The sequence below is a fragment of the Drosophila ficusphila genome, unplaced genomic scaffold, assembly GCF_018152265.1.
Source record: "Drosophila ficusphila isolate 14025-0441.05 unplaced genomic scaffold, ASM1815226v1 contig_414, whole genome shotgun sequence".
NCBI classification, from domain to species: Eukaryota; Metazoa; Arthropoda; class Insecta; order Diptera; family Drosophilidae; genus Drosophila; species Drosophila ficusphila.
The window spans coordinates 11,448,955-11,465,801 of NW_025064328.1; the positions used below are offsets into that span (position 1 = coordinate 11,448,955).

At 43.6% G+C, this 16,847-nt stretch overlaps 5 protein-coding genes across 9 annotated transcripts; 2 read left to right on the forward strand and 3 right to left on the reverse strand.

Annotated features, from left to right (window-relative positions):
* Positions 1 to 350: 350 nt before the first annotated feature.
* On the reverse strand, positions 351 to 2,753 carry LOC122320102. Its single transcript, XM_043208183.1, has one exon. The coding sequence runs from the start codon at positions 528 to 530 to the stop codon at positions 351 to 353; it is 180 nt and encodes a 59-aa protein (XP_043064118.1). The 5' UTR covers positions 531 to 2,753.
* Positions 2,754 to 4,539: 1,786 nt separating this feature from the next.
* LOC108096848 (copper chaperone for superoxide dismutase) lies at positions 4,540 to 5,589 on the forward strand. Its single transcript, XM_017198762.2, has 3 exons — positions 4,540 to 4,647; positions 4,699 to 5,339; positions 5,398 to 5,589. The coding sequence occupies exons 1-3, from the start codon at positions 4,633 to 4,635 to the stop codon at positions 5,531 to 5,533; spliced, it is 792 nt and encodes a 263-aa protein (XP_017054251.1). The 5' UTR covers positions 4,540 to 4,632; the 3' UTR covers positions 5,534 to 5,589.
* A 145-nt stretch (positions 5,590 to 5,734) lies between these two features.
* Positions 5,735 to 9,326, reverse strand: LOC108096847 (F-box only protein 28). 2 transcript variants are annotated; one of them, XM_017198761.2, is made up of 6 exons: positions 9,261 to 9,326; positions 8,488 to 8,935; positions 7,451 to 7,699; positions 7,194 to 7,392; positions 6,824 to 7,131; positions 5,735 to 6,762 (listed from the first exon to the last, which is right to left on the reverse strand). In XM_017198761.2, exons 2-6 carry the CDS (start codon positions 8,869 to 8,871, stop codon positions 6,169 to 6,171), a joined length of 1,734 nt encoding a protein of 577 aa, XP_017054250.1. In that variant the 5' UTR covers positions 8,872 to 8,935; positions 9,261 to 9,326; the 3' UTR covers positions 5,735 to 6,168. The 2 variants fall into 2 exon arrangements, with proteins under 2 accessions (XP_017054250.1, XP_017054249.1); XM_017198760.2 differs by having other exon boundaries at positions 9,111 to 9,312.
* A 486-nt stretch (positions 9,327 to 9,812) lies between these two features.
* Positions 9,813 to 15,531, forward strand: LOC108096813 (USP6 N-terminal-like protein). Of its 4 annotated transcripts, XM_017198707.2 has the most exons (7): positions 9,813 to 9,936; positions 10,463 to 10,755; positions 10,812 to 11,493; positions 11,553 to 11,938; positions 11,997 to 12,061; positions 14,255 to 14,360; positions 14,471 to 15,531. In XM_017198707.2, the coding sequence occupies exons 2-7, from the start codon at positions 10,604 to 10,606 to the stop codon at positions 14,535 to 14,537; spliced, it is 1,458 nt and encodes a 485-aa protein (XP_017054196.1). In that variant the 5' UTR covers positions 9,813 to 9,936; positions 10,463 to 10,603; the 3' UTR covers positions 14,538 to 15,531. The 4 variants fall into 4 exon arrangements, with proteins under 4 accessions (XP_017054196.1, XP_017054193.1, XP_017054194.1 ...); XM_017198704.1 differs by lacking the exons at positions 14,255 to 14,360; positions 14,471 to 15,531 and adding an exon at positions 12,940 to 13,918; XM_017198705.1 differs by lacking the exons at positions 14,255 to 14,360; positions 14,471 to 15,531 and adding an exon at positions 12,940 to 13,918 and having other exon boundaries at positions 10,481 to 10,755.
* LOC108096816 (arginine-hydroxylase NDUFAF5, mitochondrial) lies at positions 15,438 to 16,707 on the reverse strand. The gene is made up of 3 exons (XM_017198708.2): positions 16,518 to 16,707; positions 16,199 to 16,454; positions 15,438 to 16,136 (listed from the first exon to the last, which is right to left on the reverse strand). The coding sequence occupies exons 1-3, from the start codon at positions 16,652 to 16,654 to the stop codon at positions 15,528 to 15,530; spliced, it is 1,002 nt and encodes a 333-aa protein (XP_017054197.1). The 5' UTR covers positions 16,655 to 16,707; the 3' UTR covers positions 15,438 to 15,527.
* Between the last annotated feature and the right edge of the window lie 140 nt (positions 16,708 to 16,847).

The following is a 16,847-nucleotide window of genomic DNA, read 5'->3' on the forward strand; positions in this document are numbered from 1 at the left end:
ATCGACCGTAACACTTACTGCTTACTTGCTTAGGTTAACATTTTGGCGTTTTCAAAATGCTCATATGACACACTTACTAAATCGTTCGTCGCACAGCACTTGGATATACGAGGGTTAACAATATGCACTTGACGTGAGTTCTACTAACAACCAAATAATATCTCTAGTTTATTCATAAACTTTATAATATAGGTAAAACATGTATAACTTGCTTTTCTCTCTTTTTGTAACTTTTCTTTCTAACTTGGCTCACAATTGAGTGGAATTGGAATTGTTGCGTTGTGCGTAATTGTGTTCTTCTTAAGGGGCCTTTTTGAAGGGTTTAAGGGGGCGTGGCCGGGCGGGGCAAATTAAAACAATACGAAAAACGAATTGTATAGTTTCTTGATACCGGTGGTCTCGCGCTGACGATGGCTTCGAAGTAGGGTGTTTTCAATTTTTAACAGCATCTTGGTCCGGAGATACATATAGCTCGATTGCGACTGATATTCATTTGACATGCGGTGCAGTCGTATTTCAGATTTCTCCATTTATCGCTGAAACGGTTAACCCGGTTGTAAGTTCAAAGGATTTTTGTTGGCTCTTTATGCGGTATACAGGTTTCACTGACAATTGTGAAACTTGTATGTTTACGACGCTGGTTGTTTTTGACCACTGTCAGATGGCGACGGACATTATATAGCAGTTGTTTACGCTGGAATCGAATGTATATATGTATTTAAATATGTCACTGATAACAGGCTTTGTAGACGCTGTTTTCTGGGCGATTTCCTCACGACGCTTTTGAAGTTCTCTTTTTGAGTTCAGCTTGGACTTATTTTTGGGGGGGTTGATTTTTCGGTGTCTGTTTAGTCACTGTCAGATATGCGACATTCCAATTAGCAGTTAAAGCTGTGGGCACTTGTGGTGTTTCGCTTCCGAAAATGGTATTATGTAACCTTGGGGTTTCCTTTCCTTTATTTTAGACACTGTCAGAAGGCTGGCATTATTCCGCATTTACTGTTTCTGGATACTGATCACTGATAGCGATTTTGTTGTTGTTTTGGGTTTTTGCGATTTAACGATTGGGGGACCAACGGTTTTAGACACAACTACTCGGTTTGCTCGACGTTTTAGCTCTGGCTAGCACTGACTTTGCGACGATACTGTGAAGTTGATTCGCTGGATTTTCGCTCTTTTTTTTGTTGTTTAGTATGGGTGTTATCGCGATTTACGTTTGTGTTGGGGTGTTATATATCAAGCGGGCGAGATGCCTGTTTCTTGGATCGTCACTTTTTTTTTATTGGGGGCCTAATTTTTGCGGCGGCGAACAGGTTTTTTTTGACAGCTAATTATTCACAAAAATGCTCTCGTCTTTCATTAGGTGAATTAGGGAGTTTTTAGCAATTTATATGGTTGTTGTTTGTTTCACACGATTTAGCACTGTATTTACGACGAAACAAAACGGTACGTTTTTTATCTGTGGATTCTGTTTTGCGATAACGATAACGTTGGTTGTTGGTTGGTTGGTTTGGTGATAACTTTTTGGCTGCCAATTCAAATGGTTTTTGATAGTTTTGGGTTGCTTTTTTCTTTAGATGGCCGGACTTGTGATACCGTGCTAGAGGAGCACTTTTAGTCCGACGAAGCCAGGCTTCGAAAAGCCCAAAGAGACGAGCATTTTGTGCGGCAGAACCTTGGTCGAGCAGCAGCCAACGCGGACACGAGGTTAAAATATCAATGAGTTGTGTGAATTTTCGCCGTTAGCGGGAAACTACAGATACACTCGGGTTTCGGAATAAAAAGAAAAAAAACACGAAAAAAACCGAAATACAAGAAGATTCGTTCCAATCAAGACGACCAATACAAGTAAAGATTGCGGATCGCGGACGAGCGCGACAATAACAACAAGTGTAGTTGTTGCGATTACGAAGGCGGAACGGGAGCAACCACGCTCACAGTCACACTTTTCGGAATTAAGCCGAAGATGCTGAGATGCTAGCAAATTGATGCGGATGCTGCTGCTGCGCTGCTTTTTCCTCTGCCGCTGCTATCACTCTAATTGATTGTAACAACAACAGTATGATGGTCTTTGCATTTGTGTTTATTGGAGTACCCCCATACACATGCACTTTCCAGCTCTCTCTTTCCCTCTCTTTCAATTGGAAGGGCTTTGTGTTGTTATTGCTGCTGCTGCACTTGTTGCTTTTGACGTTCCGTTACTCTCTCAGCTGTTTTGCACGTTCTATTGTGTGGCTGCGTTTCGTAGCGAATGGCAAAAAAGGCTAAGAAGAATGCTACACAATAACAAATTAATTAATTCAAGTTGTCGTCTTGTTGTTGTTGCTGTTCGCTGTGTGTCGAACTTTTTCACAATTTGTTTAGCTTTTGTTGCTCCTGCAATTGAATTTAATCTTTCGCTGGTATCTGTGTGTGTGACTGTGTATGGTATGGTTTTTTCTGTAACTTTTAAGGCTGCGCGCGTCGATGACGTATTTAAATTTTGGCACGCACACTCAAAGACGCAAAGACCAAAGAAGAAAAAATGCGATTTCGTGGTCTCGCTAGTACGCGCTAATTAAGCTTTTCCGCTCGCGATAAACACTTTGAAAACCGTCAACGTGTTAAAATTTTCTGCTGATGATGCTGATGTTGTTGTTGCTGGTGCTGTATATGTTGTGGTCGTTGTAGTTGCTCTTTCAGATTAGTTTACACTCCCGCATAAAGTCGCTGAACATGTGTTTTAACGCGCCGATGGTACAAAAAATACTGATTTGGTGAGAGCACGTCACAACGCTAATATTAAAACACACTAGCAGTTATATCTCTCTAGCTCTTTCTCCGCTCCCGCTCACTCGCTTTCGCTCGCACGGCTCCAAAAGAGCAACGGCCCATGGCGCTCTTACACACACATACCAATGCATACTGGCCCCCATTCGTGTGTGTGCCTAGTGGAATGCAATAAAAACAAAGGCAAGGCTAATTTGCCACGGCACGCACTTTCCAATAGACCTCAAAATATATCCCTTCCTTCTTCTCGCTGCCAAGCGATTGGCTTCCAATATCCGATCTTCTAACTCTCCAATTTTTGTTTTATGCTGACTTGCAATTGTTGTTTTCCGAACAGGCAACAAAGAATCTACATAAATCCAAATTATCAACAAGAACAGCTGTTGCCTTTAGTCGCTGCCCCAAAGAGCAGCTACTAAAGAGAGTAGCTGCAGAGCGCACCTGCTTAATTTTTGTGTGTGGGCGCTAAATACTCTTTAGAATCTTGCTGACGATCAAAGCTGGCAATATGCCCACCATGGCCAACAAAGATGCGTGCCCGGCTTTTGGCCCTTTCTTTTGCAGCGGTCTTTCGAATTCGCTGTCCTGGGAAAACCAAATTATTTAATTTTCGATCGATTTGTAAAAACAAGTATGAAAAAAAAACGAAAAAAACCGGAACAAGCTGATTGTTCCGCTTCGTTAAATTAAATCTTTTAATTTTTAATACACTCATATAGAAATCTCTGTTTTAATTTGGAATGACATTAAGTTTTAATAATTTTAATACCAACTTGGATTGTCTAATTTTTAAAAAAATCTTTAGGACTAGTAACGGTTCTCTAATGCCAACTAATTGTTGTCTACCGTTTTCATTCATCTCAATCCCCTAACATCGTGCTAATTAAGATCTTAATTGACCAAAGCCATGTGCCAAATTGCCGAATTTTTTTGGGAATTGACTAAAGACGGCATTAAAATTATTCCCTGTTGTAGTGCTTCCTTTTACAGTTCTTCAATTGAAGGCAGTATTAAATATTTCTCAATTGTTTTTAAATTGCCATCAATAACGGGGTCCCAAGTGAAATTAATTTATTTTGCACAATGAAAGTCAAAGACGCAATTTGCTGCAATGAAATGGCGCGCATGGAAACGCTTTTTCAAAATTGGTTGCACGTTTTTTCGGAACCACAACTAAAGCAGCATCTGCCGCTTACAATTTTGGTTACCTTAATTAGCGCTGTTAATTTGCACAAATTAGCAGGATTTGTCTTAAAAATACTCTTTATGGTCATTGATTAAAACCGTCGGCGGCCATAAAGAAAAAGTTGATATAAAATTATACAGCGTAATAAGAAGTGAATGAAGCTACAGGTCTGAAAATTAGCACAAAAATTAAAATAATTAACAACTAGCTAGTTCGGGGTTAACATTTTAAATCAGCCGCTCAAAACAGAGAGTTCGCATTTTATACCAATTTCTGATCAACTCAGGTCTTTTGGAAAAACAAAAACAAAACTAACTTAGGCTTAAGTTAAGCATGACTTTATCATCCAATAACATCTTTATCTCTTATAATCCTTTTGTTTTGTACATATTTTTCAATATATCTGAAAAATCACTTGGCACACCGTTTTTTAAAAACTCTAAAGGTTTTTTAATATTGTAAACTATAACCATTTTTTAAAAACTCTAAAGGGCTTTTTAATATTGTAAACTATAACTACATATTTATTAATATTAAATCGTGTAGCGGGAGTTCCCCTACTATTTTTGCATTGTTATTTTGGTTTAATTTAACTTGCGTCGTCCGGCCACACTAAAAAGCCCGAAAGGGCCAAAGTTTGTTTATCATTGTTATTCGGCACTCTGATTTGACCGAAAATGAGCTCCATCAAGGTAAGTACCTATCGAATAGATCAGAACACATGCTTCCATGTCAAAGTTCAGATTGAATTCGCAGTTCAAATGCGCAAGGGCGACGAGTCCTACGCCGGAGTTCTCCGTTCCGCGCTGGATGGCGTTGGCCAGGTGGAAATCGACACACAAGAAGGCCGTGTGATCGTCCAGACGCAACGACCTTGGTCGGAGATACACGATAAGATAGAAGCCACCGGTCGGAAGGCGGTGCTTTCCGGATTCGGCGGCCAGTCTGCGGTGGCACTCATCAACACGACGGGCAGTGTGGTGGATCGAACGCCCATCCAAGGAGTCGTCCGATTTACCACCATAACGCCGAAGGAGCCCGGCGTGGTAGTGGATGGTGTGGTGGACGGATTGACGCCGGGTCTACACGGATTTCACATCCACGAGAGTGGAGACACCTCCTCCGGTTGCTCTTCGGTTGGAGACCACTACAATCCTCGCCAGTCGCCCCACGGAAGCCCTGCAGCTGCGGCAGCGGAACGACATGCCGGGGATTTGGGCAACATAAGAGCTGATGAGAGTGGCAGGGCCACCTTCAGGTTTGTGGATCCAGTGCTGGAGGTTTGGGACATCATCGGTAGAGCTGTCGTCCTAACCGCCAATCCCGATGACCTTGGACGCGGTGGCAACGAACAAAGTCTGGTCGATGGAAACTCCGGAGAAAGGTAAGTTATTGACTATCTATTTCTTCATTCATATTTATAATAACTTGTTTCCCCGCAGAATTGCATGCGGAATTATTGCACGTTCGGCGGGAATCTTGGAGAACTTCAAGAGGATCTGCGCCTGCGATGGTGTCACCCTTTGGGATGAGCGCAATAAGCCATTGGCTGGCAAGGACCGCTCACAAAAGCTTTAACATTCTTTAATTGTTGACCTTGTAAATAAAATTTGTGTCTTTAATCGTTAAGCAAATGCATTTTCTTCTGATTCCCAAGATTTTCAATATGTATCTTCAATACATAAAATAAAATTGAAAGATTTCTATTTTAAATCGTAAGCCTAAATACAAAAATATTTGGCCTTATATCCACATCTGCCCAAACCAGCGATAGTTGAATGTTTTTAAAGTTTTATTTAAAATATTTCTTTGCTTTTTTTGTTTGTTTTTTTCCTTATTTAAAATTAATTTGCTTTAAATTATTATTATCTGTTTTGCTCTGCCAATAACTACGGGATTCGTGAGTGTGTTCGTGTTGTGTGGTGGTTAACTTGAATTGTTTTTGCGGGGCGTTAAAACCGAAGAACATACGGACACGTTTGTTGTACTCGATAATAATAATAATAATAATGATTAATATTCGAAATGCCTAATGCATTTGACATTAATAGATATATGTGTATATATTTAATTTGATTCCTCCGTTAACTCTACGGCGCATGCCCCGATCCCTGGCCCACATCCTGGTGGTTAGGAGAGCAGGGGCATGCACACTTTTATATGTAAATAAGTGGTAAAAAATATGTAAAGTGTATATGCGTATGTCCTAATGCTTATTTACTGCGTTTGCCGGGCGTATTTACATATCTGTTGGCCTTTTGTACTCTACGTGCTTTCTTCGCCTCCTCGGGCTCCTCGAGAGCCTCCGATCCGGACGCCACATTGTTCGCCGGCTGGGCTGCCGCCAGACTCTTGGACACTGGACTGACAATCACGCCGCTCCGCTGATGATTGCCATAGAAGAGCTTTGGGGAGTAGCCGCCCGCCGGCTTGGCAGCTCCTCCTGCCTCCTGCTGGACAACTTCTGCCGCCTTGGACGTGGACGCTATGGCACTCGACTGGCTCTCCGACGGCTGCTTGCGCTTCAGATTCTTTGTTGCCGAGCTCACGGCCAGCAGCTTGGCCGTGGTAGACTCGTCCGGCGAGGCGAATTCCTTCAGCTCGCCTACGCTCACATCACTCTCGGCATCCGCGTCATCGTTGATAATGATAAAGTGCTCGGGATCCACGCCCTGGTTGACCAGCACTTGAAAATCCTCGGGCGGCACGACGGGTGCCACCTTCTGATTGCATGAACTGCAAACAGCAGGAATGGCCGGACTCTTAGACCGCCAGAACTGAAGTTCCGTCTTGCACTTGTTGAGCTCCTAGCAAAGAAAAACCAAAACAATAAGGCACTTGTGCTTAATTGGTATAACATCGACTAACCTGCAACAGGGTGGAGAACTTGCGAGACATCTCCTCGTTCTTTTTGTCGTTCTCGTCCAGCCGGTTGGCATACTCCAGCGTCTGCTTCTGCTGCTCCGCCAGGAGATTCTGCTGCTCGGCCAGCTGCTTGCTCTGCTCGGCGGCCTTGCGCTTGCAGGTGCGAAGCTCGGTGCGCAGCACCGTAAGCTGGTTGTTGTACATCTTCATGCCCTGCTTGATCTTGCGGATGCCCTTGCGGAGCACCATGTGGTTCTGCGGCGGCGAGTTGCTGGCACTGTCCTCGAGATCTGAACTGATGGCAAGAGCGGCTGGAAAGGGGGATTATGGATTAGTAAAATTAGTTCCATGTTAGAAGAAATTTCAGCCTTACGACGTTTTGTGGTGGTGGGCAGCGTATAGAAGTCCTTGTTAAAGTATGCGAGTCCCGGTAGCGTGGGCTCGATCCGGTCCTTGAAGTACTCCATGGCCATTGTGGAGAGATCGAAGAGCTCGTCGGTCACCCGATAAGGTCGCTGCAGCCTGGGCGTAATACTGATATAGTTGAGAATCGCCTGCACCTCGTCCAGTATCTAGAAATATGATCCATATGGGTTACTCCTTGTTCAGAACTCAATCGACTGGACTTACGGCGCCCGGAAAGAAACAGCAGTGTCCACGCTCGATGTGCTTGCCCATGGACATCTGGAGAAGGGAGAGACGCATGTAGCACGTCTCGATGATGTCGCACTCGCAGGCCAGCGCATGATTTCGGCGGGCGGACTCCCGTCGCGGCATGCTGGCCTTGATCGCCTGGAAGCGGCTGTGCGTGGTCTTGATCTGTTTGGTGAAGGCTGAGTTCAGCATGGCCATACAGATGTCGTTCATACGGTGCGACACCTGCCAATATTCAGGAACTTAAATTAGCATGGTGTATTGGAATGAACATTTTTCGGGGCTTCTGACTAAGCTAAGATTTCGATGCCGTTTTTGGCTGCTGCGCCCGCATCCATCCACCAACCAGTGGTTCTGCCTGTTATTAAATTATATCAGATTACATTTGTCGCTACCTACGACAAATAACCATGCATACATACACACCGAATTGCAGGAGGGAGACAAGCGGGCGCAGGCAAAAATGCCAACGAGACAGAAACACCGAAGTGTAGTTACCCTCAAAAAATGGAAATGAAAAAGGTCATTCAAAAGTATGCATATAACCTATATTTATAACTATAGTTTAATATGAAATATTTCGTTTTAAAGTAATCACTTTAAAACCAAAATAAAGAACATTTCGATATGAACCTGCTTAAGAGTTCCTTTTTTTTTTTGCTTACATTCCCGCCAACAAAAGTCAAGATGCCGAGTGCGGTGCTAAATATAAACAATTGCAAGTGCATGTGCCCTCGTGACAAAGTTTTAATTGCCCTCCTGCCAAGGGAAATCCGAAATCCGTCGAGTGAAGCACCACGCATGGCGAAAACATATATAATACACATAACAGCAGAATATCAGAACAGGCATACAAGTGCAGGTACTTTGTTGGGTTGGTTCGTTTGATAATAACCCAACCCGTACCACGCTTGCACTTGGGAAATTGCTTTTTATTGATTTAATAGCCGACGATTTCTTGTTTTTGTTTGGCGCTACTAAATTAGAGGAGGCGGTCAGGGCAGTGCACTTACCAATCTGAGATTTGAAATTTTCTTAAAGTCCAAGTAGCTGAGGATCTTCTCAATCAGTTCGTTGGGCAGATCGAAAAGTGAGTTGCTCGGTGGCCGTTGCCGTTGCGTTTGGATGGTGTACGAATGGTGGCGGGTCACCACGCTGGCGGAGAAGGCCAGGCTGGCCGGTGAGGTCACCTGACCAGGTCCATTAACCTGCCCCTGGTTACCTTGATAGCTGTTGGTTCGCCGCAGGACGGAGGTTCGAGCCGCTGTGGACTCGGGCGGCTCCTGGACTCCAGGTCCAGATCCTGATCCCGAACCCGAACCTGATCCTCCAAAAGGGGAAACCCCATCCGAAGCGCTCGTACCGCCACCACTGCACATTTGGCGGGTGGACACCATTTTTTCCCAATGGCCCTTTGGTTCTTAATGGACAGAATTCGTTTGCAGCAGCGCCTTTGAGTTGCTGCAAAAATCATACACACAAAAACACCAAACAGATCATTAATATATCACATACACATATATGTACATATATGTATATAGCGTCGCTTTGCTGGTTTTATTTCCCCCTTCCGTGAAATTACTTCGAAAATTTGTGCTACGCACTTTAAAACTCCAGTTTTGAGCTCAATTCGTACCCGTTTTGATAAATGAAACTATTGCATTGGCATCGTTTTAAGAAGCGCTTCACCGTTGACCAAAAAGTTTAGCAGTTTTGAAAGCAATTGCTACGCTGGCACACGCGAAAAACCGTTTAGGAGCAGATGAATTTTACGAGCAAAAATTACCACCAATTTTTTTTTTCTCGACTGGCACTTGTGGGCGGCAGTGTTACCAGATGCTCTACAAAGTTTGTTGTATTCACTAAATATTCCAGATATTTCTGAGATGACGATAATCGCTTTATATCGATTCAAGCAACTGACAACCATTGTTTTTAAATGAAAGGAACGTCGACCAACACTTTGCCTTACAATTTGATTCCAATTTTTCGTTAATTTGCTGACCACTTTTACTTATCAACTTTTTAATTTGAAATTTAACTGCAGTACTCTAAAGGTATCTAATCAATTAATCATTTTTGATTTGTTTACATTTTAATATTCAATAACTAACAGTTTCATGCGATATGAAGATCAGTTAGTATTTATTAATATACTTAGTTAAGAGCAAATAAAGATCTGTAAGAAAAATTTTAATTAAAAAGAAAAGGTATTTAGACCTACAGAGAAATAATTATAACCGGCGTTTTTGTGGAATACGTAGGACTTGCGTTTACTACGTAACTGAGATTTTTTGTTACGTTACGGAAAGGCTTTGCGTTAGTTTGGCAACTCTGACCCTCCACACACACTAGCCACCCGAAATGTATCGGAAACATGCAGCGTTAAAATAGTGAAAAACAAATTAGCAAAACAACTGATCAGTGCGGATAATAAGAAAATAGCAATTCAAAATTAAATGGTAAACAAAACATCATTTAGCACGGCCAATTAGACGGAGAGATTTGCCAGTGAAAGCTAGAACACTCTCTCGAATGACAGTGTGTGTGTGTGTCTGCGTTTGTGTGCGTGTCTGTGTTGACAAAATACAACAAATCGCAGCAAAAAACAGGAAGTGTGTGAACGATAAAACATAAAGATTGCACATTCCGCATCGAAATAGGCGACTAAAAGTCAGGGGCCGGGAACGAACCTCTATATCTGTAGCCCCCCTCACACTAACCGCAGATCTGTGGGCGTTTCACTAAAAAGGTGTCATATTTATTGGCTTTATGTTTTGATGCTGCGCTCACAAATGAACTGAATATTTATTTAAACATCACGTCATTTGTGCTACGCTCCTTCAAAAACAGAAACCAATTTCAATCTTCTGCAGTTATTGTGATTTTGTTAGTGTGCGTCATCCTCTCATTAGTTATATAGTATATATAGTATGTTGTTGTGAATCGCTTTCGTATGTAAATGCTTTTGTTTTCTTTTTATCAAAGTTTCGCACTATCGCCCAGCCAGCTCAGAAGCAGCCGCTCCCCAATTGAGAGCACGGAGAGTCCACCACCGGCCACTTGCTCATCCGGATTCGCTCCTGATCCGGATTCCTTCTCCTGCCCCGCGCCAAATTCGGCCTCCATATGACGGACGGCGAGCAGCAGGAGGCGTTGGTCAAACGGGCCGAGGACGAACGCGAGGACATCTTCCGGCGTTACGACCTGGGCCTGGACCCCAGCAATGTGGTGGACTCCTGGGAGAATCCCACCTTCGAAATCTACCACAGAACCGACAAGTGAGTTAGCGAAAGCCCTCGATTGCAACACAAACTAAGTTACATTCTATCCGTAGATATGGCTTCATGCACGATTCCCGCCTGCCGACGACGCGGGATGCCCAGGAGGTGCATCGCACCAAGATCGAACTGGAGCGAGACAAGAAGTGGATGAAGATGCTTAACCAGTGGCCACCACCTCAGGATAAACTGCATAAGCGCGTCTACAAGGGCATACCGGATCGTGTGCGCATGTTGGCCTGGAACAAGCTGCTCAATGTCCAACATTCGATCGATACCAATGCCGGTGTCTATCCACGAATGCTGCAGCTTGCCAGGAAGTACTCCACAGAAACGCGTCAGATCGATGCGGATGTGAATCGCCAGTTTCGCGACAATCTTGCCTTTCGCGAGCGCTACAGCGTCAAGCAGTGTTCGCTTTTCAACGTGCTCAACGCCTACAGCATCTACAACTCAGAGCTGGGCTACTGTCAGGGCATGGCCTGTGTGGCCGGCGTGCTCCTGCTCTATTTGAACGAGGAAGAGGCCTTCTGGGCACTAAATAGCCTTATCACCGACCAAAAATACGGCATGCACGGTCTGTTTATTGAGGGCTTCCCCAAGCTGACGCGATTCATAGACCATCATGACCGCATCATGTCGAAGATAATGCGCAAGCTACACAAACACTTTACCAAACACAACGTTGACGCCCTGCTGTACGCAATTAAGTGGTTCTTTGTCGTCTTTGTGGAGCGAGTGAGTGAATTCACGATGTATTTGTAAAACAAATGTTAGAACATTTGTCTGTTTTTCAGGTTCCCTTCAGTTTGAGTTTACGCGTGTGGGACATTTTTATGTTGGACGGAGATCGCGTTATTCTGTCCATGGCCATCACCATTTTGTACCTTCACAAGGACGAGTTGCTGCGCCTGAAGGACATGGACGCCATCATTGAGTATTTGCAAGTGAAGCTGCACAAGAACTTTGGCTACAACGACGATGACGCCATTCAGGCCCTGGAACGTGTAATGAAGAAGCTCAAGGACCTCAAGCTGGACGTGCCGCCGCCAGCAAAGTCGAATGAGTTCCCCACCCGCAAACTGGGCGAGTTCGTGGAGGCGGACATGGAGAAGAAGATCGGGCGCAGACGCAACGATTACACAGACGCCGAGAAGCAAGTCATAACAGATGTGATATCAAGGTATGATATCGACAATTTGATCAGCAATTCTCAAAGATATTATTAATTTGGCTTGCAGACAAGAACAAAACGCGATTGAAGTTCAATCCACAGTGTCCTACGAGACTTCAGAGTGCGCCACAGGTGAGTCATGAGCTACACACAAGTCCTAACACTGTATATCTACTAATACTAACGCTTGCTTTAAACAACCCACTTACCCCCGACTGTAACTATAATCTGCAATATTTATTGAATATTTCCTTTTTATTTTGTATTGTGTGGTGCAAGTTTATCACAAATTGCGTGTATATATTGTGTAAATGTAAACAGAAACACGAACAGTTCCCCAAAACGAACTTAAGTTGGTGTTGCCTTATATGTAACCCTATGTACAAAGTCCTGTTTAGATATAGAAAACGATATGGCATATGTATTCTGTTAATTGAGTAGCACTGTATAGTCTTCCGTTTGAGTTAACGTTAAGATCGTAGCCACTTTCAGCGGGTCATCGCCGGTCGTTAACAATCCAGCCTAAGTGCGTCATCATCTTGCCGGCCGAAGCAATAAACTAATTGATTAATATGCTAATATTGACCTTATGCACGTTGAAAGAGGCGAGAGAGAAAAGAACTCTTATCGGCGTAATGTCATTGTTGGAACAAATGAGTTGATTGTTAGTGGTTCTGGATGGAAACCCAGTTTTAGAGGTACCCCTTAGCTGTAACGGATCCAATGGGCACTAATTCTAACTGTATATGTAAAATAATAGCTTTTAAAGGCCCATAACCAAGGCAACCACAAAACCAGTTCATGCTTATTAAATACGCCCCTCGACGTTCATGTAATCGGATGATCCATTTTGTAACCATTGTCTAACATTGTCCGCTGCGTGTACATATATATCCGTTTCGATCACAAGCCACCGCTTCAGCGTCTTCCCTGGCAATCGGATCTGCAAAAAAATAAACCGAAATCAGACATGACCTAATACGCAATCGCTTCTGTAATTCTGTTCCTAGGTGACGGATACTCAATGAAAACCTTTGAGAGTATCACTAGCTTAGCCACCTCGCCGGCGAACAGTAGCTACTCGCTGTACAGCAACGGATTCGTGGTAACCACGCTCGACACTGCGCAAGATCCCGCCCGCAGCCAGAGCATCCATAATCTCAGCCACCTGCAGACGTATCCGGCTCTGCCCAACGGGCTGCAGCACATGCGGCACAGCTTTAGCAGCGATAGCCACGATCTGGATCAGGCACTGGAGGTGCTCCACCGACAGCAACTGCCACTGCACCCGAAGACTCCCAGCAGCCAGGGGGTGTATATCGTGCAAAACGGAGGCGGCAGCAGGCACATGATGGACATCCCGGTGGTAGCGGATGACGATGACGATGATGCGCTGAGCGTGGAGAACACGCGCCTCTAATTTTAGTTGATTCGTAACTTTTCGTTTTTGTAGTTGAATGTTTTCCTCCTTGGTTTGTAAAACGCATATGCCAATAACGATTCCCCCAAACCGAAAAAAAGAAACATTGAATATGCGCTAGTAATATCCACACGTACTTAGCTTTAATTTATGTATTGTCGAGCCGACAGGAAACTTGAACTGTTATTCCTTTGCTAGCATTCATCAATGTCTGTATTTAGTGTTTTCTCCACATTCTTTCTTATCCTCTCCGATATTACCCAACCGAGAGTCTCAACTTAATATTCCAAAAATTAATAATTCCTAAGACTCCAACGATTCCGTTTAAACTACGTACAACGATTAATATTTATTGTTATCCACCTATCTACTTTTCCGCACCTACTTAATACGTACTGTAAGCTTTGCTCTTGCATTTACTATATTTTTGCGTTACAAAGAAACTCAACTTTAGTTTATGTTAAAGCCAAATTGAAATGGTAGTTGTAATCTGATTAGCCAATAATATATGATTATATACATATAGCGAAACGTACCACACAAATAAATATGATTTTGTACTGAAAGTATCACTTTTGCCAGCATGATTAATTTCAAAGTCTGCAAATTACATCTTATTGTCCTGCAAGAACTGTTTCAGGTTCAAAAACCAGTATTATTCCGAAGTATTTAATTCGATTTGCACCTCACAAACAACAACCACAACAACACTAATACCGCTAACCAAAATTTTACATTGCCACAATCACAACAACAACAACCACAACCGAAAACTAAATGCAATTTTCCAAAAACCAAACTTTTTTCCAAACGCATTGGCAACACGACGAACTGGGATTGGTCAAAATCAACTTGCTAAAATACGAAAAACTTGCAAACGTAAACCCATAAACGCAATTTATTAGTTACGCTTACTGTTCCCGAGGACTCGCACTCAATACGAAGTTCGCTTGCAGGTACTTCAGTTGCCTCGCATGGCTCGTCGGAAACAATGTCGCTGGAGGACAATAAGTAAGTAGATATGCCGAGTATGTTATAAATAATTAATGGTTTTATTGGTTGTAAAAATCTGTAAAGCTGGTCTTATCCAATAACCCCCCAAAAACTTGATCTTCTTGCAGTATTCACCTGAGAACCGCCAACATGCTGCAGAACACTCCGCAGCGGGAGATGCTTCTGGGCACCTGACGTCAGCTGCCGCCTGCGTCCTCCTCCGCGCAGGCAGCTGCAGAACACCGCCACACGTTAACCACAGCCAACTCAACGGGATTAGCCGTGGCAGGAGGAGCATCGGGGGTTAGCCCCACCACTTCGCCAAGAGCCACGCCAACACCGCCGCCCGTGCCGCCGAGATCTCCGCTATCGCTGGGATGACTAGCAAGGCAAAAGGAGGCGGCCAACCAGAGCGGGATCACCTAGTTCCTGGTCCTAGCCGTCGCCTGCCATTGCTTAGCCTTAAGTCTTCTAGCCCTGCCACCGCTGAAACCACTAGAACTAGGACTACCTTAGGAAGTCGGATCATTGGTCGACTTCCAGGAGTCTACACTCATTGTACATATGCCGCGGGAAAACGAACTATGCTTGCAGAGAAGCTTGGGACACGACCTGGTAGTAGAACCCGCTTGTGGGGTAGATGCGCCAAACTAAATTTACAACAGTTACGAGTTAAACAATTGATAAAAAAGCAATCGAGAATTATATACGCAAAATGCTAATGGAACAATATTTAAGCAAGAGCAAATCGTATCTAATACAACTACAAAGCGGTTAGAAATCTATTTAATTGCATATTGAATTCAACTTAAGCATATATTATAGAAATTGTTGTAAATTGTACTTGTATATACGTACCGAAGAAAATACAAAGCAACGTTAAAAAGTTACGTCCATGAAATGCAAACGAATGTAAAGGCGAAATGCAACCAAAAATTAATTGAAAGCTATAGATAACAGAATCGAATGATTACGCTAGAATATATGTATAGTTATACCAGCATAGCAGTACACGACCAGAACAAACTGACAAATGAAATGAGTATTTATATAATTAGTTTCATGATAAAACTTTACACGAACATGAATCACTAGTTTAAGTTTCTCAGCAAACGGAATTATGTTTATTTAAGTTTAAATTATGTTCAAGAGCGTTTCAAAATAAAACTGTCAACTGAAGCTAAGCTAATCCCCCGCCTTGGTGTCCAATTTGCCGCCCTTCTCGATTATGGATCCCAGATCCTTGAGGGACACCTCGCCCGTTCCCCGTTCTAGGGGTTGTGGTTGATTGGGACCAGGCTTCCAACCCACAAAGTAAATGATTTGAAAGGTTGCCGGTATGCCCTTCTCGTTGGGTTTGGCATACAGCTCCTGGTATATGGCACTGGCCGCCAACATCGTCTCCCGACTAAGATGTGCTGGCCGATTGAAGGCCGCATTGTTCTCGGCCATTCCCTTGAGATCCCACATTAGCTCGAACATGCTGGGATAACCTATGACCAGTTCGTCCGTATCTATGGTTAGCATGGTGAAGCCGGCGCGATTCAGCAGGGATCCAATATCCCGGATTTGGGTAAACGGTGAGATGTGCGGAGATATTCCACCCTTGCGCTCCAGCTCCGCCAATTGCAGAGATGAACGCAGCTCGTACAAGGTGTCTCCTCCAAACATGGATGCTATGAACACCCCATCAGGTTTAAGACTTCGCTTGATTTTGGCAAAGCAGCCGGGCAGGTCGTTCACCCAGTGCAGACTCAGGCTGGAGATGACAAGATCCAGTGAGTTTTCCTCAAACTAAAGTGGAAATCGTTCTGGTTTATAATTGTGAGTCGGGGTAGGTTCGCTTATTTACCCACATCCAGTTCCTCCTCATCCTTGACTAGCTTCGACATTTTGAGCCCTGGAGTGCCCTGCGCCTGCTCCAGCATGGCGGCACTGGTGTCCGTCAGCGTCAGATGCTCGACGCTTTCCGCGAGAATGTGCTTAGACAGGTAGCCACGACTGCATCCTATGTCCGCCGCCGCCTTGAATTCCCGCTTGATGTCAAACACGCGGTCCGCCAGCCGGAAACCAACCTCCTCCTTGAGATAATCGTACAGGCCTACATTTTCGCTATTGGATTTAGTAAATTGTTAGACACTTTTTATATAAAGGTATATTTGCAGATATTCTTACCTGAGGGCAGCTCTTTCCTTTTGCAATCTTTTGGCATTGCGATCAAATATATTTTGTGGGGATTGGGCGAGCGAGGAGAGAGGACGCAACTCACATCTCACCTTTAAAGTTGATAGTTTAGTTAATTTTCTTAACATTATGCAGCTTAGGATTTTAGCAATGCTGTAATAAGCACCCGGCTGAGGGAAAAATGACAATATTAAATAATTTTCTTGGCAATCCGATCACGGGATACCCTATAATTTATTTTTTTATTATTTATTTTTATTATTTTACTTAAAATAATCCAAATACGTTAAGAATATCTTTCAACATTTTAAAAGGTCATAA